This window comes from Mustelus asterias, chromosome 10, assembly GCF_964213995.1.
Source record: "Mustelus asterias chromosome 10, sMusAst1.hap1.1, whole genome shotgun sequence".
Classification (NCBI taxonomy): domain Eukaryota; kingdom Metazoa; phylum Chordata; class Chondrichthyes; order Carcharhiniformes; family Triakidae; genus Mustelus; species Mustelus asterias.
The window spans coordinates 93,117,114-93,137,758 of record NC_135810.1 but is presented as its reverse complement, the minus strand read 5'-3'; the positions used below and the strand labels follow the sequence as shown (position 1 = coordinate 93,137,758).

Here is a 20,645-nt window from a genome sequence, read left to right as displayed (position 1 = left end):
ACGAAGCCCAGACCATCACGCAAACCAGCTTCCCATCCATTGACTCCATCTACACTTCCCGCTGCCTTCAGACCTTTGAACGGACCTACCTTATATTAAGTTGATCTGTAACACTAATTCTGCATCCTCTCCTTTCCTTCTGTCTGAACAGTATGTTTTGTCTCTATAGCACGTAAGAAACAATACTTTTCACTGTATACCAATACATGTAACAATAATAAATCAAATCAAATTCTGTCACAGACAACAGCAAAAGTTCAATTAAAGTAATGTTGTCAACCATACTAGGATGTTATCAGGCCACTGTGGCATGCCAAGTATCAGGTAGTGTCCAGCAGTTATAATAAGGCCAGCAGAGTGCAGCTTACACATGAATATAGCCAGGCTGCTCATTGAGACTATGTTCTCCAGGAGCTGAGCACCAGCCTGTATTCTCCAGTAGCTGAGTGCCTGTGTGTGTTCTCCGATAGCTGAGTGTTTGTCTGTGTTCTCCAATAGCTGAGTGCCTCCCTGTGTGTGTGTTCTCCAGTAGCTGAGTGCCTGTGTGTGTGTTCTCCAGTAGCTGAGTGCCTGCCTGGGTGCAGTGGCTGAGTGCCTGCCTGTGTAACTGGGTGCCTGTGTGTGTAGTAGTTGAGTGTCTGTGTTCTCCAGGAGCTGAGTGCCTGTGACTGTGTGTGTGTATAGCTGTGTGTGTGTGTAGTAGCTGAGTGTATAGCTGTGTGTGTGTATAGCTGTGTGTGTGTAGTAGCTGAGTGTATAGCTGTGAGTGTGTGTGGGTATAGCTGAGTGCTTGTGTAGCTGGGTGCCTGTGTAGCTGGGTGCCTGTGTGTGTGTGTGTGCATATAGCTGTGGGTGTATATAGCTGTGTGTGTGTATAGCTGTGCGTGTATATAGCTGTGCGTGTATATAGCTGTATGTGTATATAGCTGTGCATGTGTATAGCTGGATGTATATAGCTGTGTGTGTGTGCAGTAGCTAGGTGCCTGTGTGTATAGCTGTGTGTACTGGGGAGAGTTTAAACTAGATGGGTTGGGGGGAGGGGATCAAAGCGACGTGACTGAGAGTGAGGAAGGTAGCTCGCAAACAGAGAAGGGTTATAGGCAGTGCAAGAGGGCAGGTGGACTGGGAACAGAGAAGGGGAGAGGTCAGACCATAGGATTGAGAGGTGTCTACTCTAATGCCAGGAGTATAGTGAATAAACAACTAGCTAAAGGAGGAGAGGGCTTGGGAGATGTTAGTAGCGCTTCAACAAACCGGGTCCAGATAAAGGCTGGCATAAAGACACTTTGCCTGAATGCACGAAGCATTTGAAACAAAGTAAATGAGTTGATGGCACAAATCCATACAAATGAATATGATCTAGTGTCCATCACAGAAACGTGGTTGCAGGGTGACCGGGACAGGGAACTGAATATACAGGGTTATCAGGCATTTAGGAAGGATAGACAGGTAGAAAAAGGAGGTGGGGTAGCTTTGTTAATAAAGGATAATATCAGGACGGTAGTGAGAGACGACATAGGCTCTAAGGAGCAAAATGTGGAATCGTTGTGGGTGGAGATAAGGAATAGTAGGGGGAGAAAGACACTGGTAGGCGTGGTCTATAGGCCCCCAAATAATAACTTAGAGGTGGGGAGGGCTATAAACAAGCAAATAATGGATGCGTGCAAAAGTGGAATGGCAATAATCATGGGGGATTTTAACCTACATATTGATTGGTCGACTCAAATTGGACGTGGAGGGCTTGAGGAAGAGTTCTTGGAATGCTGTCGGGATTGTTTCATTGAACAGTATGTTACAGAACCTACGAGAGAGCGAGCTATCTTGGATCTGGTTCTGTGCAATGAGACAGGTAGGATTAAGGATCTTCTTGTGAAGGATCCTCTTGGGATGAGTGATCATAATATGGTGGAATTTCTGATACAGATGGAGGGTGAGAAAGTAGGGTCCCAAACCAGTGTCCTCTGCTTGAACAGAGGGGAGTGCGATAGGATGAGGGTGGAATTGGCTAATGTAGACTGGGCGAGCAGACTCGTAGGTAGGACAGCTGAGGAACAGTGGAGGATTTTTAAGGAGATTTTTTAAAGTACTCAGCGAAAATATATTCCGGTGATAAAGAAGGACTGTAAGAAAAAGGATAACCGGACGTGGATAACAAAGAACAAAGAACAAAGAACAGTACAGCACAGGAAACAGGCCCTTCGGCCCTCCAAGCCTGTGCCGCTCCTTGGTCCAACTAGACCAATCGTTTGTATCCCTCCATTCCCAGGCTGCTCATGTGACTATCCAGGTAAGTCTTAAACGATGTCAGCGTGCCTGCCTCCACCACCCTACTTGGCAGCGCATTCCAGGCCCCCACCACCCTCTGTGTAAAAAACGTCCCTCTGATGTCTGAGTTATACTTCGCCCCTCTCAGCTTGAGCCCGTGACCCCTCGTGATCGTCACCTCCGACCTGGGAAAAAGCTTCCCACTGTTCACCCTATCTATATCCTTCATAATCTTGTATACCTCTATTAGATCTCCCCTCATTCTCCGTCTTTCCAAGGAGAACAACCCCAGTCTACCCAATCTCTCCTCATAGCTAAGACCCTCCATACCAGGCAACATCCTGGTAAACCTTCTCTGCACTCTCTCTAACGCCTCCACGTCCTTCTGGTAGTGCGGCGACCAGAACTGGACGCAGTACTCCAAATGTGGCCTAACCAGCGTTCTATACAGCTGCATCATCAGACTCCAGCTTTTATACTCTATACCCCGTCCTATAAAGGCAAGCATACCATATGCCTTCTTCACCACCTTCTCCACCTGTGTTGCCACCTTCAAGGATTTGTGGACTTGCACATCTAGGTCCCTCTGTGTTTCTATACTCTTGATGACTCTGCCATTCATTGTATAACTCCTCCCTACATTATTTCTTCCAAAATGCATCACTTCGCATTTATCCGGATTAAACTCCATCTGCCACCTCTCCGCCCAATTTTCCAGCCTATCTATATCCTGCTGTATTGCCCGACAATGCTCTTCGCTATCCGCAATTCCATAACGAAGGAAATAAAGGAGAGTATTAAAATAAAATCAGATGCGTACAGAGTGGCCAAAAATAGTGGAGAATTAGTGGATTGGGAAAGCTTTAAAGAAAAACAAAGAACGACTAAGAAAGCGATTAAGAAAGGAAAGATAGATTATGAAACTAAACTAGCTCAAAATATAAAAAATGATAGTGAAAAGTTTTTACAAGTATATAAAAAGGAATAGAGTGGCTAGAGTGAATGTTGGACCCTTGGAAGATGAGAGGGGGGATTTAATAGTGGAAAATGAGGAAATGGCTGAGACTTTAAATAAGTTCTTTGTGTCGGTCTTCACGGTGGAAGACACAAATAGTTTGCCGAATATTAGAGATCGAGAGTTGGTGGGAGGGGAGGTCCTTAATACAATTACTGTTACTAAGGAGGTGGTGCTTGGTAGACTAATAGGACTGAAGGTAGACAAGTCCCCGGGCCCGGATGGAATGCATCCCAGGGTACTGAAAGAAATGGCTGAGGTAATAGCAGATGCGTTAGTAGTAATTTATCAAAATTCGCTGGACTCTGGGGTAGTGCCGGCTGACTGGAAAACAGCTACTGTTATGCCGCTGTTTAAAAAAGGAAGTAGACAAAAGGCGGGTAACTACAGGCCGGTTAGCTTAATGTCCGTAGTTGGGAAGATGCTAGAGTCCATTATTAAAGAGGAAATAACAGAGCACCTGAATAAGAATGGTTCGATCAAGCAGACGCAGCATGGATTCATGAAGGGAAAGTCGTGTTTGACAAATCTACTGGACTTTTATGAAGATGTCACTAGTGCGGTTGACAGAGCGGAACCGGTGGATGTGGTGTTTTTAGATTTCCAGAAGGCGTTCGATAAGGTGCCTCACAAAAGGTTGCTGCAGAAGATTGGGGTACACGGAGTTAGGGGTAAGGTGTTGGCGTGGATTGGGGATTGACTATCTAACAGGAAGCAGAGAGTTGGGATAAATGGGTGCTTTTCTGGTTGGCAGTTGGTGACCAGTGGCGTGCCGCAGGGATCGGTGCTGGGGCCTCAATTGTTTACCATTTACATAGATGATCTGGAGGAGGGGACTGAATCTAGGGTATTCAAGTTTGCTGATGACACGAAGGTGAGTGGGAAAGCGAATTGCGTGGAGGACGCGGAAAGTCTGCAGAGAGATTTGGATAGGCTGAGCGAGTGGGCGAGGATCTGGCAGATGGAATATAACGTTAGCAAATGTGAGGTTATCCACTTTGGAAGAAATAATAGTAAATTGGAATATTAGTTAAATGGAGAAAAATTACATCGTGCGACTGTGCAGAGGGACCTGGGGGTCCTTGTGCACGAATCGCAAAAACTCAGTCTGCAGGTGCAACAGATGATCAAGAAGGCGAATGGAATGTTGGCCTTTATCGCGAGGGGGATAGAATATAAAAGCAGGGAGGTCTTGCTGCAACTGTACAAGGCACTGGTGAGGCCGCAACTGGAGTACAGTGTGCAGTTTTGGTCCCCTTATTTGCGAAAGGATATATTGGCCTTGGAGGGAGTGCAGAGAAGGTTCACCAGGTTGATACCGGAGATGAGGGGTGTAGCTTATGAGGAGAGATTAAACAGATTGGGTCTGTACTCGTTGGAGTTTAGAAGGATGAGGGGTGATCTTATAAAGACATATAAGATAATGAAGGGGCTGGATAGGGTAGAGGTGGAGAGATTCTTTCCACTTAGAAGGGAAACCAGAACTAGAGGGCACAGCCTCAAAATAAGGGGGGGCCGGTTCAGAACAGAGTTGAGGGGGAACTTCTTCTCTCAGAGGGTAGTGAATCTCTGGAATTCTCTGCCCATTGAAGTGGTGGAGGCTTCCTCGTTGAATATGTTTAAATCACGGGTAGATAGTTTTCTGATCGATAAGGGAATTAGGGGATATGGGGAGCAGGCGGGTAAGTGGAACTGATTCGCTTCAGATCAGCCATGATCTTGTTGAATGACGGGGCAGGCTCGAAGGGCCAGTTGGCCTACTCCTGCTCCTATTTCTTATGTTCTTATGTGTGTGTGTGTGTGTGCATGTATAGCTGGATGTATATAGCTGTGTGTGTGTGTATAGCTGGATGTATATAGCTGTGTGTGTGTATAGCTGTGTGTGTGTATAGCTGAGTGTGTATAGCTGTGTGTATGTATAGCTGAGTGTGTATAGCTGTGTGTGTGTATAGCCGAGTGTATATAGCTGAGTGTATATAGCTGAGTGTATATAGCTGTGTGTATATAGCTGGGTGTATATAGCTGTGTGTGTGTGTGTATAGCTGAGTGTCTGTGTGTATGTGTATAGCTGGATGTATACAGCCGTGTCTGTGTGTATAGCTGAGTGTCTATGTGTGAACATAAGAACATAAGAAGAACATTAGAAATAGGAGCAGGAGTAGGCCATCTAGCCCCTCGAGCCTGCCCCGCCATTCAATAAGATCATGGCTGATCTGAAGTGGATCAGTTCCACCTACCCGCCTGATCCCTATAACCCCTAATTCCCTTACCGATCAGGAATCCATCTATCCGTGATTTAAACATATTCAACGAGGTAGCCTCCACCACTTCAGTGGGCAGAGAATTCCAGAGATTCACCACCCTCTGAGAGAAGAAGTTCCTCCTCAACTCTGTCCTAAACTGCCCCCCCCTTTATTTTGAGGCTGTGCCCTCTAGTTCTAGTTTCCTTTCTAAGTGGAAAGAATCTCTCCATCTCTACCCTATCCAGCCCCTTCATTATCTTATAGGTCTCTATAAGATCCCCCCTCAGCCTTCTAAATTGCAAAGAATACAAACCCAATCTGCTCAGTCTCTCCTCATAATCAACACCCCTCATCTCTGGTATCAACCTGATGAACTTTCTCTGCACTCCCTCCAAGGCCAATATATCCTTCCGCAAATAAGGGGACCAATACTGCACACAGTATTCCAGCTGCGGCCTCACCAATGCCCTGTACAGAGGCAGCAAGACATCTCTGCTTTTATATTCTATCCCCCTTGCGATATAGGCCAACATCCCATTTGCCTTCTTGATCACCTGTTGCACCTGCAGACTGGGTTTTTGTGTCTCATGCACAAGGACCCCCAGGTCCCTCTGCACAGCAGCATGTTGTAATTTCTTTCCATTTAGATAATAATCCAATTTGCTATTATTTCTTCCAAAGTGAATAACCTCGCATTTGTTAACGTTATACTCCATCTGTCAGATCCTCGCCCACTCACTCAGCCTGTCTAAATCTCTCTGCAGACCTTCTACGCCCTCCACACGATTCACTTTTCCACTTATCTTTGTGTCGTCTGCAAACTTTGTTACCCTACACTCAGTCCCCTCCTCCAGATCGTCTATATAAATGGTAAATAGTTGAGGCCCCAGTACCGATCCCTGCGGCACGCCACTAGTTACCATCTGCCAACCAGAAAAGCACCCATTTATTCCGACTCTCTGCTTCCTGTCGGATAGCCAATCCCCAATCCACGCTAAAACCCTACCCCCAACTCCGTGTGACCCAATCTTCTTCAGCAACCTTTTGTGAGGCACCTTATCAAACGCCTTTTGGAAATCCAAAAACACCGCATCCACCGGTTCCCCTCCGTCAGCCGCACTAGTCACATCTTGATAAAAATCCAACAACTTCGTCAAGCATGACTTTCCCCTCATGAATCCATGCTGCGTCTGCTTAATCGAACCATTCTTATCCAGATGGCCTGCTATTTCCTCTTTAATGATTGATTCCAGCATTTTCCCAACTACAGACATTAAGCTAACCGGCTTGTAGTTACCCGCCTTTTGTCTATTTCCTTTTTTAAACAACGGCGTAACATTAGGCATTTTCCAATCCGCCGGCACTACCCCAGAATCCAACGAATTTTGATAAATAACCACTAACGCATCCGCTATTACCTCTGACATTTCTTTCAGTACCCTGGGATGCATTCCATCCGGGCCCGGGGACTTGTCCATCTTCAGTCCCGTTAGTCTACCAAGCACTGCCTCCCTGGTAACATTAATTGTATTGAGTACCTCTCCTCCTACCAACCCTCTATCATTAATATTCGGTAAACTATTTGTGTCTTCCACCGTGAAGACCGACACAAAAAACGTATTTAAAGTTTCAGCCATTTCCTCATTTCCCACTACTAAATCCCCCCTCTCGTCCTCCAAGGGTCCAACATTTGCTCTTGGCACTCTATTCCTTTTTATATATTTGTAAAAGCTTTTACTATCATTTTTTATATTTAGAGCTAGCCTAGCTTCATAACCTATCTTTCCTTTCTTTATCGCTTTCTTAGTCATTCTTTGTTGTTTCTTAAAGTTTTCCCAATCTTCCGATTCTCCACTATTTTTGGCCACTCTGTACGCATTGGTCTTTAATTTAATACTCTCCTTAATTTCCTTCGTTATCCACGGCTGGTTATCCCTTTTCTTACAGCCCTTCTTTATCACCGGAATATATTGTTGCTGAGTACTGAAAAGGATCTCCTTAAAAATCCTCCACTGTTCCTCAGCTGTCTTACCTACGAGTCTGCTCTCCCAGTCCACCTTAGCCAATTCAGCCCTCATCCTATCGTACTTCCCTCTGTTCAAACAGAGGACAGTGGTATGGGACCCTACTTTCTCCTCTTCCATTTGTATCAGAAATTCGACCATATTGTGATCACTTGACCCAAGAGGGTCCTTCACAAGAACATCCTTAATTCTACCTACCTCGTTACACATTACCAGATCTAAGATAACTCGTTCCCTCGTCGGTTCTGTAACATAGAAACATAGAAAACTACAGCACAAAACAGGCCCTTCGGCCCCACAAGTTGCGCCGAACATATCCCTACCTTTTAGGCCTACCTATAACCCTCCATCCTATTAAGTCCTATGTACTCATCCAGGAGTCTCTTAAAAGACCCTATTGAGTTCACCTCCACCACCACTGACGGTAGCCGATTCCACTCGCCCACCACCCTCTGTGTGAAAAACTTCCCCCTAACATTCCCCCTGTACCTACCCCCCAGCACCTTAAACCTGTGTCCTCTCGTAGCAGCCATTTCCACCCTGGGAAAAAGCCTCTGAGAGTCCACCCGATCTATGCCTCTCAACATCTTATATACCTCTATTAGGTCTCCTCTCAACCTACGTCTCTCCAAGGAGAAAAGACCGAGCTCCCTCAGCCTATCCTCATAAGGCATGCCACTCAATCCAGGCAACATCCTTGTAAATCTCCTCTGCATTCTTTCAATCTTTTCCACATCCTTCCTGTAATGAGGCGACCAGAACAGAGCACAGTACTCCAAGTGGGGTCTGACGAGGGTCTTATATAGCTGCATCATTATCCCCGGACTCCGAAACTCAATCCCTCGATTGATAAAGGCCAGCACACCATACGCCTTCTTAACCACCTCCTCCACCTGCGGGGCCGATTTTAGAGTCCTGTGGACCCGGACCCCAAGGTCCTTCTGATCCTCTACCGTACTAAGAGTCTTTCCCTTTAGATTGTACTCCTTCATCCCATTTGACCTGCCAAAATGGACCACTACACATTTATCTGGGTTGAAGTCCATCTGCCACTTCTCCGCCCAGTCTTGCATCCTATCTATGTCCCTCTGTAACTTCTGACATCCCTCCAGACTATCCACAACCCCACCAACCTTCGTGTCATCGGCAAACTTACCAACCCATCCCTCCACTTCCTCATCCAGGTCATTTATGAAAATGACAAACAGCAAGGGTCCCAGAACAGCTCCTTGGGGCACACCACTGGTGACCGACCTCTGTGAAAAGCGAGGCAAAATACTCATTAAGCACCTCTGCCATTTCTACTGGTTCCATACTGATTTTCCCGCCTTCACCTTTTATAGGCCCTATTCCTTCACGTCTCATCCTTTTACTCTTCACATATTTATAGAATGCCTTAGGGTTTTCCTTAATTCTACTTGCCAAGGCCTTCTCGTGACCCCTTCTGGCTCTCCTAATTTCCTTCTTTAGTCCCTTCCTACAAGCCGTATACTCATTTAGATCCCTATCTTCGCCAAGCTCTCTGAACCTTTTGTACGCTTTCCTTTTCTTCTCGACTAGGTCCCGCACAGCTTTCGTGCACCACGGTTCTTTAACCTACCAACTCCTCCCTGTCTGCTCGGAACATTGTCTTGTAGAACCCTAGACAGACATTCCTTGAAAAACTGCCACCTCTCTTCAGTAGATTTCCCCGAGAATACCTCCTTCCAAATTACTCCTCTAATTTGCTGCCTTATGTCTTCATATTTCCCCTTACTCCACATAAACGCTTTCCTAGCTTGCCTGATCCTCTCTTTTTCCAATGCAAGCATAAAGGAGATAGAGTTATGATCGCTATCCTCAAGATGCTCTCCCACTGAGAGATCTGACACCTGTCCAGGCTCATTGGTCAGTATCAGATCAAGTACAGCCTCTCCTCTTGTAGGCTTGACAACATGCTGTGTTAGGAAACCCTCCTGAACACACCTAACGAACTCCTCCCCATCCAATCCCCTTACCCTAGGGATATTCCAATCTATGTTTGGGAAATTAAAGTCTCCCACTTAACATACTGTTCAAGGTAACTATCTCGACAGCATTCTAAGAACTCTTCCTCCATCCCACCCCTTCCAACTTGAGTCAGCCAATCAATATGCAGGTTGAAGTCCCCCATGATTATTGCCGTTCCGTTTTTGCACGCATCCATTGTTTGCTTGTTTATAGCCCTCCCCACCTCATCATTATTATTTGGGGGCCTATAGACCACGCCTACTAGTGTGTGCATAGCTGGATGTATATAGCTGTGTGTGTGTATAGCTGGGTGTATATAGCTGTGTGTGTGTGTAGCTGGATGTATATAGCTGTGTGTGTATAGCTGAGTGTATATAGCTGTGTGTGTATAGCTGGATGTATATAGCCGTGTGTGTATAGCTGGATGTATATCGCTGTGTGTGTATAGCTGTGTGCGTATAGCTGGGTGTATATAGCCGTGTGTGTATAGCTGGATGTATATCGCTGTGTGTGTATAGCTGTGTGCATATAGCTGGGTGTATATAGCTGTGTCTGTGTGTGTATAGCTGAGTGTCTATGTGTGTGTGTATAGCTGGATGTATATAGATGTGTGTGTGTGTATAGCTGAGTGTCTGTGTATAGCTGGATGTATATAGCTGTGTGTGTGTATAGCTGGGTGTATATAGCTGTGTGTGTATAGCTGGATGTATATAGATGTGTGTGTGTGTATAGCTGAGTGTCTGTGTATAGCTGGATGTATATAGCTGTGTGTGTATAGCTGGATGTATATCGCTGTGTGTGTATAGCTGTGTGCATATAGCTGGGTGTATATAGCTGTGTCTGTGTGTGTATAGCTGAGTGTCTATGTGTGTGTGTATAGCTGGATGTATATAGATGTGTGTGTGTGTATAGCTGAGTGTCTGTGTATAGCTGGATGTATATAGCTGTGTGTGTGTATAGCTGGGTGTATATAGCTGTGTGTGTATAGCTGGATGTATATAGATGTGTGTGTGTGTATAGCTGAGTGTCTGTGTATAGCTGGATGTATATAGCTGTGTGTGTATAGCTGGATGTATATCGCTGTGTGTGTATAGCTGTGTGCATATTGCTGGGTGTATATAGCTGTGTCTGTGTGTGTATAGCTGAGTGTCTATGTGTGTGTGTATAGCTGGATGTATGTAGATGTGTGTGTATAGCTGGATGTATATAGCTGTGTGTGTGTGTATGTACAGCTGGATGTATATAGCTGTGTGTATAGCTGGATGTATATAGTTGTGTGTGTGTATAGCTGGATGTATATAGCTGTGTGTGTACAGCTGGATGTATATAGCTGTGTGTGGGTGTGTGTACAGCTGGATGTATATAGCTGTGTGTGTGTATAGCTGGATGTATATAGCTGTGTGTGTGTATAGCTGGATGTATATAGCTGTGTGTGTGTGTGTACAGCTGGATGTATATAGCTGTGTGTGTATAGCTGGATGTATATAGCTGTGTGTGTGTAGCTGGATGTATATAGCTGTGTGTGTGTGTAGCTGGATGTATATAGCTGTGTGTGTGTATAGCTGGGTGTATATAGCTGTGTGTGTGTATAGCTGGATGTATATAGCTGTGTGTGTGTGTATAGCAGAGTGTCTGTGTATAGCTGGATGTATATAGCTGTGTGTGTACAGCTGTGTGTGTGTATAGCTGTGTGTGTGTACAGCTGTGTATATAGCTGAGTGCGTATAGCTGTGTGTGTGTATAGCTGAGTGTATAGCTGTGTGTGTATAGCTGCGTGTATACAGCTGTGTGTGTGTGTATAGCTGAGTGTATATAGCTGAGTGCGTGTATAGCTGAGTGTGTATAGCTGAGTGTATATAGCTGTGTCTGTACATAGCTGAGTGTGTATAGCTGAGTGTATATAGCTGTGTGTGTGTGTGTATATAGCTGTGTGTGTATATAGCTGAGTGTATACAGATGCGTGAGTGTGTATAGCTGTGTGTGTGTGTATATAGTTGTGTGTGTGTGTGTGTATGATGTGGAGATGCTGGTGTTGGACTGGGGTAAACACAGTAAGAAGTCTAACAACACCAGGTTAAAGTCCAACAGGTTTATTTGGTAGCAAATAAATTTGGTGTGTATAACTGAGTGTATATTGCTGAGTGTGTGTAAAGCTGAGTGTATATAGCTGTGTCTGTACATAGCTGAGTGTGTATAGCTGAGTGTATATAGCTGTGTGTGTATATGGCTGTGTGTGTATAGCTGTGTGAGTGTATATATAGCTGAGTGTATATAGCTGTGAGTGTATAGCTGAGTGTATATAGCTGTGTGAGTGTATATAGCTGTGTGTGTATAGCTGTGTGAGTGGATATATAGCTGTGTGTATATAGCTGTTTGAGTGTATGTATAGCTGTGCATATAGCTGTTTGAGTGTATGTATAGCTGTGTATATAGCTGTCTGAGTGTATATATAGCTGTGTATATAGCTGTGTGAGTGTATATAGCTGTGTGTGTATAGCTGTGTGAGTGGATATATAGCTGTGTAAGTGTATATATAGCTGAGTGTATATATAGCTGTGTATATAGCTGTGTGAGTGTATATAGCTGTGTGTGTATAGCTGTGTGAGTGGATATATAGCTGTGTATATAGCTGTGTGAGTGTGTATATAGCTGAGTGTATATATAGCTGTGTATAAAGCTGTGTGAGTGTATATAGCTGTGTGTGTATAGCTGTGTGAGTGGATATATAGCTGTGTATATAGCTGTGTGAGTGTGTATATAGCTGAGTGTATATATAGCTGTGTATATAGCTGTGTGAGTGTATATATAACTGAGTGTATACAGCTGAGTGAGTGGCTCTGTTTGGGTTTGTATTTGCGCGCTGTTTGGCCCTGGGCCGTCGTTCTCCCCGCGGCGGCCAATGGGAGGGCGGCTCTAGTCAGAACAATGGGAGGGCGGCAGCCAATGGCGGGGCGGGCTGTGTCGGCGGCGGCCAATAGCGGAGCGGCAGTGTGTGCGGCGGTGCGCAGGCAGGCACAGCCATTACAGCGCGAGGCTGAGAGAGAGAGAGAGAGAGCGGCACGGAGCGGTACAGAGCGGAGCGGGGCAGCACAGTACATACAGCGGCTCGCTCTCATCCAACCCACCCACCGAGGGGGGCCCCAAAATCCAGCAGCTTCTACACGGGCATGTCTTACTCTCTTGTTTTGTTGGGCGCGTTGTTGGGCTGAAAAAGTTGAAGAAAAATCCCCCCCCCTCCTCCTCCTTACCTCAGCAGCGCTGTTTAACATGGCTGACGGCGGCTGAGGGAAAGCCATTATTAAACAGCGAGCGCGTCGAGCAGCGAGTTGGCTTCAACTTTTCGCAGGCGTGTGTGGCGGCGCTGGGCTGGCAGGGCGGCGGGATTTGGGAGCGGGATCGGGTAGCCCGGGCTCCCGGCTATCCGGGCGTTAGCTTTTTTTGTCCGGGGATGTGAGCTGGCAGGGCGAGCGGGGCTGCTTTTCTCTTCTCCCCCCCCCCTCCTCCCTATCTCTCACAGACAGACGCTGCTATCAAGATGGAGCCATGTAGTGTGTGTGTGTGTTAGAGGCGAGCGGCCATTCGCGGCTCTAACACTAAACTAGATATACAAAGCCCACACTATAACTACATACCCCTCAGCGCAAAGAGCAGCGGCCAGAAAAACACCCGCAAAACCCGCATCTGCACCCGCCCAACCGCCCCAAGACGGTGCCGGGTGACATTTGAAGGGGACTTTCTCTCATGAAGAAGCCTTTTTCAACATGGAAGAAGAAATATTGTCGTTGTTGTTTGACCTCTTTTTTTTTTGTTCTCAGCCATTGCTTCCAAGCCGCACCATTTTAAACGGAATGAACGATTTCGGGGACCGATTAACTTTTTTTTCTTTTTTTTAAAAAAAACAAACGGTGGTGAAATAAAATATATATTTTTTAATTGGATTTTTTTCTGATTTTTTTTTTTGGTGAACAATTATTTTTTTTTAATTATCCGCCTCCGACAGTGCAATGTGACAAAGTAAAAGGCGCGGAGTGATGAAGAAAACTTAACACGAAGTGTTTTATTTTTTTGGGGGAAAAAAAACTTTTAGCCGTGAAATGTTAGGCGGGGCTGTTAAATCGCGGAAATATTGTTTAGACTGATTTTTTTTTTGTTTTGGAGGGGGTTGTTTTGCTTTGGTTTTAAAGTTCCGCTAGGGATGGGATTAATGCTGAGGGCAGATTTGCAACAATAACATACAACTGGTTCCATTGAATTTGGACCCCCTTGTAGTCCCCTATTAAAATATGTGGGGCGCGGTTGTTTTTCCTGGGAATGGGGGGGCGGGGGGAAACAGCATTCCCACTCACTAAATTCGCTGATTTAAGTATTTTTAAGATGAAAATTGTGTTCTGAATAATTCTCGTTCAGAGATACAGACCTTGAGGCAGGTAGTTTAAGGTGCCGATGGGTGATGCAGATGACACACCAACAATACACTACTGCTACTTGTACCCCGAAAACTTGTGTTTTTTTAAAAGTGACTTGAGGAAATGCATACACTGCATTATGAATAAAGTTCCCCCCACTCCCCAAGCAGAACATCATGCCTCGATTTCATGAACTACTGGAGTACGTGTGGAATATTAAGGATTGTACAGAATGGAATTCATTCTCATGTTTTTTTTCAGAAAAAGGCCAAAATGGTAAGAGGTGATCCTAAAAAACCCCGAGGCAAAATGTCCTCCTATGCCTTCTTTGTCCAAACTTGCCGTGAGGAGCACAAGAAGAAGCATCCTGATGCAAGTGTCAACTTTTCCGAATTCTCAAAGAAGTGTGCAGAAAGATGGAAGGTGGGCAGTTTGTATTTCCATGGAACCTGGATTGCACATTTAATTGCCAGGTTTAATTGTCATCTGATTTATCGAATATCTGCAATAAGTTCTTTACCAAGATAATATTGATGGAGGCCCTATTTCCCATTTTCTTTCATCGTACATGTAGAGATTCTACAGTGTATTTTCTTCACCTTTGCTACAGCATCCATTTATTTCAAAATATTGAGTTCCTTGACTAGAAATACTTTAGTATTCAGTACTGGTTGTGAATTTGTCTTGGTCTGAAATTGTCACTTTTCTCCTATTTAATTTTCAAATAATATCCTGGATTAACATTTACTATGGTAAAAGATATTCTGGAATAGTAAAATCACCTCCAATGCATTCTTTCTAAGGTGAATTGTCCAAGTTTTTGTAGTTTCTCTTAATAACTCTTGACAGCAAACAGCCTTGCAGTTTTTAATTGCACAGCCTCCAGTGTCTGAATGTTTTCTTTACACTTTAGTGACAAATATTGTCCTGTTCCAGAGAAGTTGTTTGACTAGAACTCTCTAATTTACATATGAACTAGGAATAGCAGTAGGCCATTCAGTCCCTTGAGCCTGCTCCACCATTCAACAAGACTATGGCTGATTTGATTGTGACCTCCCTGCAATACCCTTTGACTCTCTTGTCAATCAATATCTAACTCGCCCTTAAAAATACTCAGTATCCCTGCTTCCACTGCCCTCTGGGAAGAGGGTTTCATAGACTCGTGGTCCTCGGAGAGAGGATTATTACTTAACAGTAAATAAACGTGATCTGTGCCATCTTTTCATTCATTTCTGGTTTATTAGAATAACACATGGAAATAAGTATACTGGAACATTACTGAATCAGGTTCAGACTCAGGTGATGGCGGTTGTGATTGAGTTGCACAAAATGTCAGGGTGTGGTGGCAAGAATGGTTATATATTAAAGCTTGACATTTTATTTGTCGGCAAAATTGTAACTACAGATTTGCCTTTGGTCAGTTTCACGGAAATCCTCTAGTGAAATGTTTGAGCAGTCTTTTTTTTACAAAGTTATTTTAGTTGAATTCTTTTGCAGTCCATGACAAGTAAAGAGAAACTAAAATTTGAAGATAAGGCAAAAGAAGACAAGGTCCGTTGGGAGAAAGAAATGAAGAATTATGAGCCACCACAAGGTGCCAAGAAGATGAAGAGAAAGAAGGACCCAAATGCACCGAAAAGACCTCCGTAAGTTTTCACAAAATATGTTCTAAATTGGTAATGAAGATAAAATGCCAGAAACTTGACCAGAAAAGTTGGTCAAAGAGGGTGCATTGGATTAGCAGTGCTGGAAACAATATTTGAATACTTATGTATTCATTAAGTTTGTTCATATAAGCATCTAGCCTGAACTCCAGTGCACTAACTCCTTTGGACAAATGCTATGGCAACAACATCCCCCACAACTGCATTGAAGTTGGGTACTGCCCCTTTGGGTGGAAGAAAGTAAATTTAATGTTTTGTATGTTTACTTGTAACATCTGATTTTTGCCTTATTTTGAAATAATTATTTAACTCCGATTAATTTCAGATCTGCATTCTTTGTGTTCTGCTCTGACTGGCGCCCCAAAATTAAAGAGGAAAATCCTGGGTCATCAATTGGGGATACAGCCAGGAAGCTGGGACTGCTTTGGAATGCAACGGCTGCAAATGATAAGGTTCCATACGAAAAGAGGGCAGCAAAGCTGAAGGAAAGATATGAAATGGTAATGTTTGACTGAATGATGCTACCTTTGTTTATAGTCCCCCTCCCAAGAAATGAGGCTGATTGACATAGTTTGAGCTGCATAGTATGCCACCCATCTGGCCTTGAATAGGCAGACTGAGGAAGAGGGGGGGATAGTGGTTACAGATGAGTGATATTGCTTGGATGGATATTTGGAGTGAAAACCAAGAATTCCTGAGGTCACTTTACAACTTGGCACAAGTCAATGATTAAACTTGCCATTACAACAGTGATACTATGTCAGGTCTTTTGAGGTAGAGGGTGCTATTACATTTTCAACAAATATTGAACTACATTGATTCTGGCTAATGTAGTTAATGGAAAAAGTGATTATTTATCTGGGTTAAAGAAACATTTATTCTTGACTTTTAGGATCTTGCAGCATATCGTGCAAAAACAAAGCCTGACTCCACTAAGAAGGCTTCAGCTGCCAAAGTGGAAAAGAAGAAAGTGGTGGAGGAAGAGGAGGATGATGATGAAGAGGATGATGAGGAGGAGGAAGAGGAGGAGGAAGAAGATGATTGAATTTTACCTTTCTTCCAGCAACATTTCTCAGCTATTGAGCATTTACCCCTGCCCTGTACACACTCTGCTTCTTTTTAAAATATATAAGGCTATGTATATGAGAATTTGATTTTAAACTGTACAGTTTATTTTTGTTTTGTATAGTTAACACACTATGACAGTGTATTTGGATGGCCCAATGGTTCTTAGTGGTGTTTTGTTTGACACTTAACCTTGGCCGGTACGGTGAGGGGGTGACAATAAATTGGCTTGGTGAGAGCGATTTCATGTTGGCACACATTGCCAACTAGCTTTGAGGGAGGGGAAAGTTAATTTGCTTTTGAGTTGTTGTAAGGTTCTTGGTGTATAAGACATTGTGCTAGAATTGAGATTGCCACACTGTAATTGCCTAAAAATTGCAGCTTTTTGTTTTTGTTGACCTTTTGAAATGCTTGAAATAAAACTTTTTATTAATGCTCTCCAGTTGTGTTTTATTCTGCAATAAAATCCCTATATTCCCCACTCTTGGGTGACTGGCTTAAGGACTTGCCAGAGCTCTTTGCACTGCTGTGATTTCTAGTTTGACTTGTTAGTTGGGTAAATGGTCACCAAAAGCCAGCTTGATTTGTTTTCACCTATTTTTTTTGACTTGCTACATGTGAAGTGATAAACTAAGAACTGAGGTTTTTTCACATGGGCAATTGTTTCAACAAATGCTAAATCCCATTTGTTCATGGGATGTGGTGTCACTGGCTCAGCCAGCATTTATTAATCATTCCTAATTTCCCTGGAGAAGGTGGTGAACTGCCTGCAGTCCATGTGGTGTAGGTACAACTACAGTGCTGTTAGGGAGGGGTGGGGGGTGGGTTCCAGGATTTGGATCAAATGACAGTAAAAGAAAAGTGATTATAGTTCCAAGTCAGGATGGTGTATTATTTGGAGGGGTCTGGCGGGTAGTGGTGTTCCCATACATCGGCCCATGATTAGCTAGGTGGTAGTGATTTCAGATTTAGAAAGTGCTGTTGATGCTAACTGTTCAAAACGCACGCAGTTCATGACACTAATGGCTCAACATTGTAACAACTACTGTTTATGCTGCTGTCAGATAGCCAAATTGAACGGAGTTCTCTGAATTTTAACATTTAGCACTTCAAAATGAGTTACTTGATACAATTTTACAGACTCCCAAGGCAAGTAGTAAGGTAACGAGTGAAGTAGAGTGTGTGCCTCCACCAGGCTATGTCAAGGTCAGTCTTGATTTTTATTCCCCCGCCTTGATGCTTTGTAATTACAAAGCTTGAAAATCTTTTTAAAAGAACTTCAATTTCAATGAGGATACTTTAGGCCAATCTACATCCAATAATCTGTTTTGAAAACTCTGCTCATAAATTAATTTGCCCTTTCACGCAATGTTAATTGATCCTTTAGAAAATTCCAGAATCTGGGTTTGTATCTTTGCCAAAAATTAACCAGTTCTGCCTTGGGCCATATCCTATCTGTACCACGTTTTGTTGAAATCCGTCCCTTAGTATTTGGAATATATTTAAAGACGTGGGTGAAAATACTATCACCTATCTTCAGTGGCAGAGATAAGTTAGTTTTATTCTTTAGAAAGCGTTCTGCGAGTATGAAACTTTAGGGAAGAATTTAGCATCTGCTGGCAGATTTGCAAGCGAAGGCATATAAAATTACCCAAGTGGCAGTCCAGCCCAGTCCAATCCTTTTGTATTTTTACCATGGGCAGATGAGGTCTAGATCAGCTTAGCTGCCCTCAACCCAATTGAGGCCCTTAAGTGGCCAATTAATGGCCTCGGAAGAAAGGGCTCCTACCCTGCCTCAATTTTGAGGACAGTCAGAAGTCTCAACACCAGGTTAAAGTCCAACAGGTTTATTTGGAATCACGAGCTTTCGGATTGTGAGACTGTGCCCACCCCAATCCAACGCTGGCATTTCCATATCAATTTTGAGGGCACCAGGAGGAGACGAGATTGGAAGCTTGACAGGTTTACCCTGCTTAGGCTTCAGGTGGAGGGTTACCTCCCTCACAATCCCCCTTTCTTGATTGACCCCTGTGACCACCCCAGAAGTCTGCTCCTCCCTGGATGGTCGCTCCTGCCCACCTCTCTGTGGGGCCCATTAGAAACCTAAAAAGATATCTTGTAGGGGCAGAGAGACTGACATTGTTTGAATGCTTTATCTTCAAACCAAAGAGTTAAGTTAATATTGCACTAGAAGAGGGGAAATAGAAAGGATATGCTACAGGCAGGTGGACCTGCACCTCTTCAAACACTCAACTCCAAAATCTGACCTGAACCTGCCTGAATGGCAAAAATGGTCCAGCTAAAAACTCAGTGCATCTGAGTATTCTTTTAAATTTATTGTGCCACCAGTAACTTGCAAGCATCAGTACTGTGCTTCCCTCAAGTTCATTCATTACTTACAATTGCTGTTCCCTTAACTTTGGAACTGCACCCATAAAGTTAAAGTTTATTAGTCACAAGGAAAGCTTATATTAACACTGCAATTAAGTTACTGTGAAATTCCCCTAGTCACCACACTCCGGCGCCTGTTCAGGTCAATGCACCTAACCAGCATGTCTTTCGGAATGTGGGAGGAAACCGGCGCACCCGGAGGAAACCCACGCAGACACGGGGAGAACGTGCAAACTCCGCACAGACAGTGACCCAAGCTGGGAATTAAACCTGGGTCCCTAGTGCTGTGAGGCAGCAGTACTAACCACTGTGCCACCATGCTGCCCCCGTCCTGTTGAACACTCAGAGGAACATGTGTGGGGATGGACAATGCTGCCCACAGCTAATCTTGCAAGTTGCTGTCCACCTAAACACTTATTTCTAATAATGCAACAATCACACTCATGATGATGATTGATGCTGATCTCATCTCAGCCTCAACTCCACTTTCCAGTCTGTTCTCCATAACTCTTTGACCCATTACTAATTAAAAATGTGTATCTCTTTAAATTTACTCAAATGTCCAAGCATCCACCAAGCTCTGGGGTAGTGAATTCGAATGATTCGTGATCCTTTGAGAGAAGTAGTTTCTCCTCATCTCTGTTTTAAATCTGCTACCCCTTATTCTGAAACTATAATCTCTTGTTCTAGATTGCCCCACAAGAGGAAGCATCCATTCTCCATCTACTTTGTCAATACTTTTTATCATCTTATATACCTCAAATAGATCTCCTCTCATTCTTCCAAACTCCAGAGAGTATAGGCCGAAACTGCTCAATCTCTCTTCATAAGACCAACCCCTCATCTCTGGAATCAATCTAATGAACCTCCTCTGAACTGCCTCTAATGCCGCTACATCCTTCCTTAAATAAGGGGACTGAAACTCCACAGTACTCCAAGTGTGGTCTCACCAATGTCTTGTATAGTTGCAACAACACTTTCTTAATTTTATACTATACTATAAAAGCCAAAATTCCATTTGCTTTCCTTTTTACCTGCTGTACCTGTATACCAGTTTTCTGTGGCCTATGCATAAGGACACACAAGTCCCTCTGCACCAAAGCACCCCAAAGTCTCTCTCCATTTAGATAATAAGTTGCCTTTTCATTTTTCCCACTAAAATGGATAACCTCACACTTATGCACATGTTCCAGACATTCACCACCTTCTGTGTAAAAACTTGCCTCGCTTATCTCCTCTAAACTTTTCCTCATGCACCTTAAAACCTATGTTCCCGAGTACTTGACTTTTCTACCCTAGGAAAGAGCATCTGACTATCCACTCTGTCCATGCCTCTCATAATCTTGTAAACATCTATCAGGACCCCCTTAACCTCCGTCGTTCCAGTGAGAACAAACCGAGTTTATCCAACCTCTCCTCATAGCTAATACCCCCCCAGACCAGGCAACATTCTGGTAAACCTCTTCTGTACCCTCTCCAGAGCATCCACATTTTCTGGTAGTGTGGCGACCAGATTTGTACACAATATTCCAAATGAGGCCTAACTATGGTTCTGTACAGCTGCAGCATGACCTGCCAATTTT

General features: G+C 43.9%; 1 protein-coding gene across 1 annotated transcript; it reads left to right on the top strand.

The window, feature by feature from the left end:
- The first annotated feature begins 12,443 nt into the window (after nt 1-12,443).
- Nucleotides 12,444-17,109, top strand: LOC144499771 (high mobility group protein B1-like). Its single transcript, XM_078222215.1, has 5 exons — nt 12,444-12,701; nt 14,204-14,365; nt 15,440-15,588; nt 15,932-16,106; nt 16,499-17,109. The coding sequence occupies exons 1-5, from the start codon at nt 12,462-12,464 to the stop codon at nt 16,649-16,651; spliced, it is 879 nt and encodes a 292-aa protein (XP_078078341.1). The 5' UTR covers nt 12,444-12,461; the 3' UTR covers nt 16,652-17,109.
- Nucleotides 17,110-20,645: the final 3,536 nt, after the last annotated feature.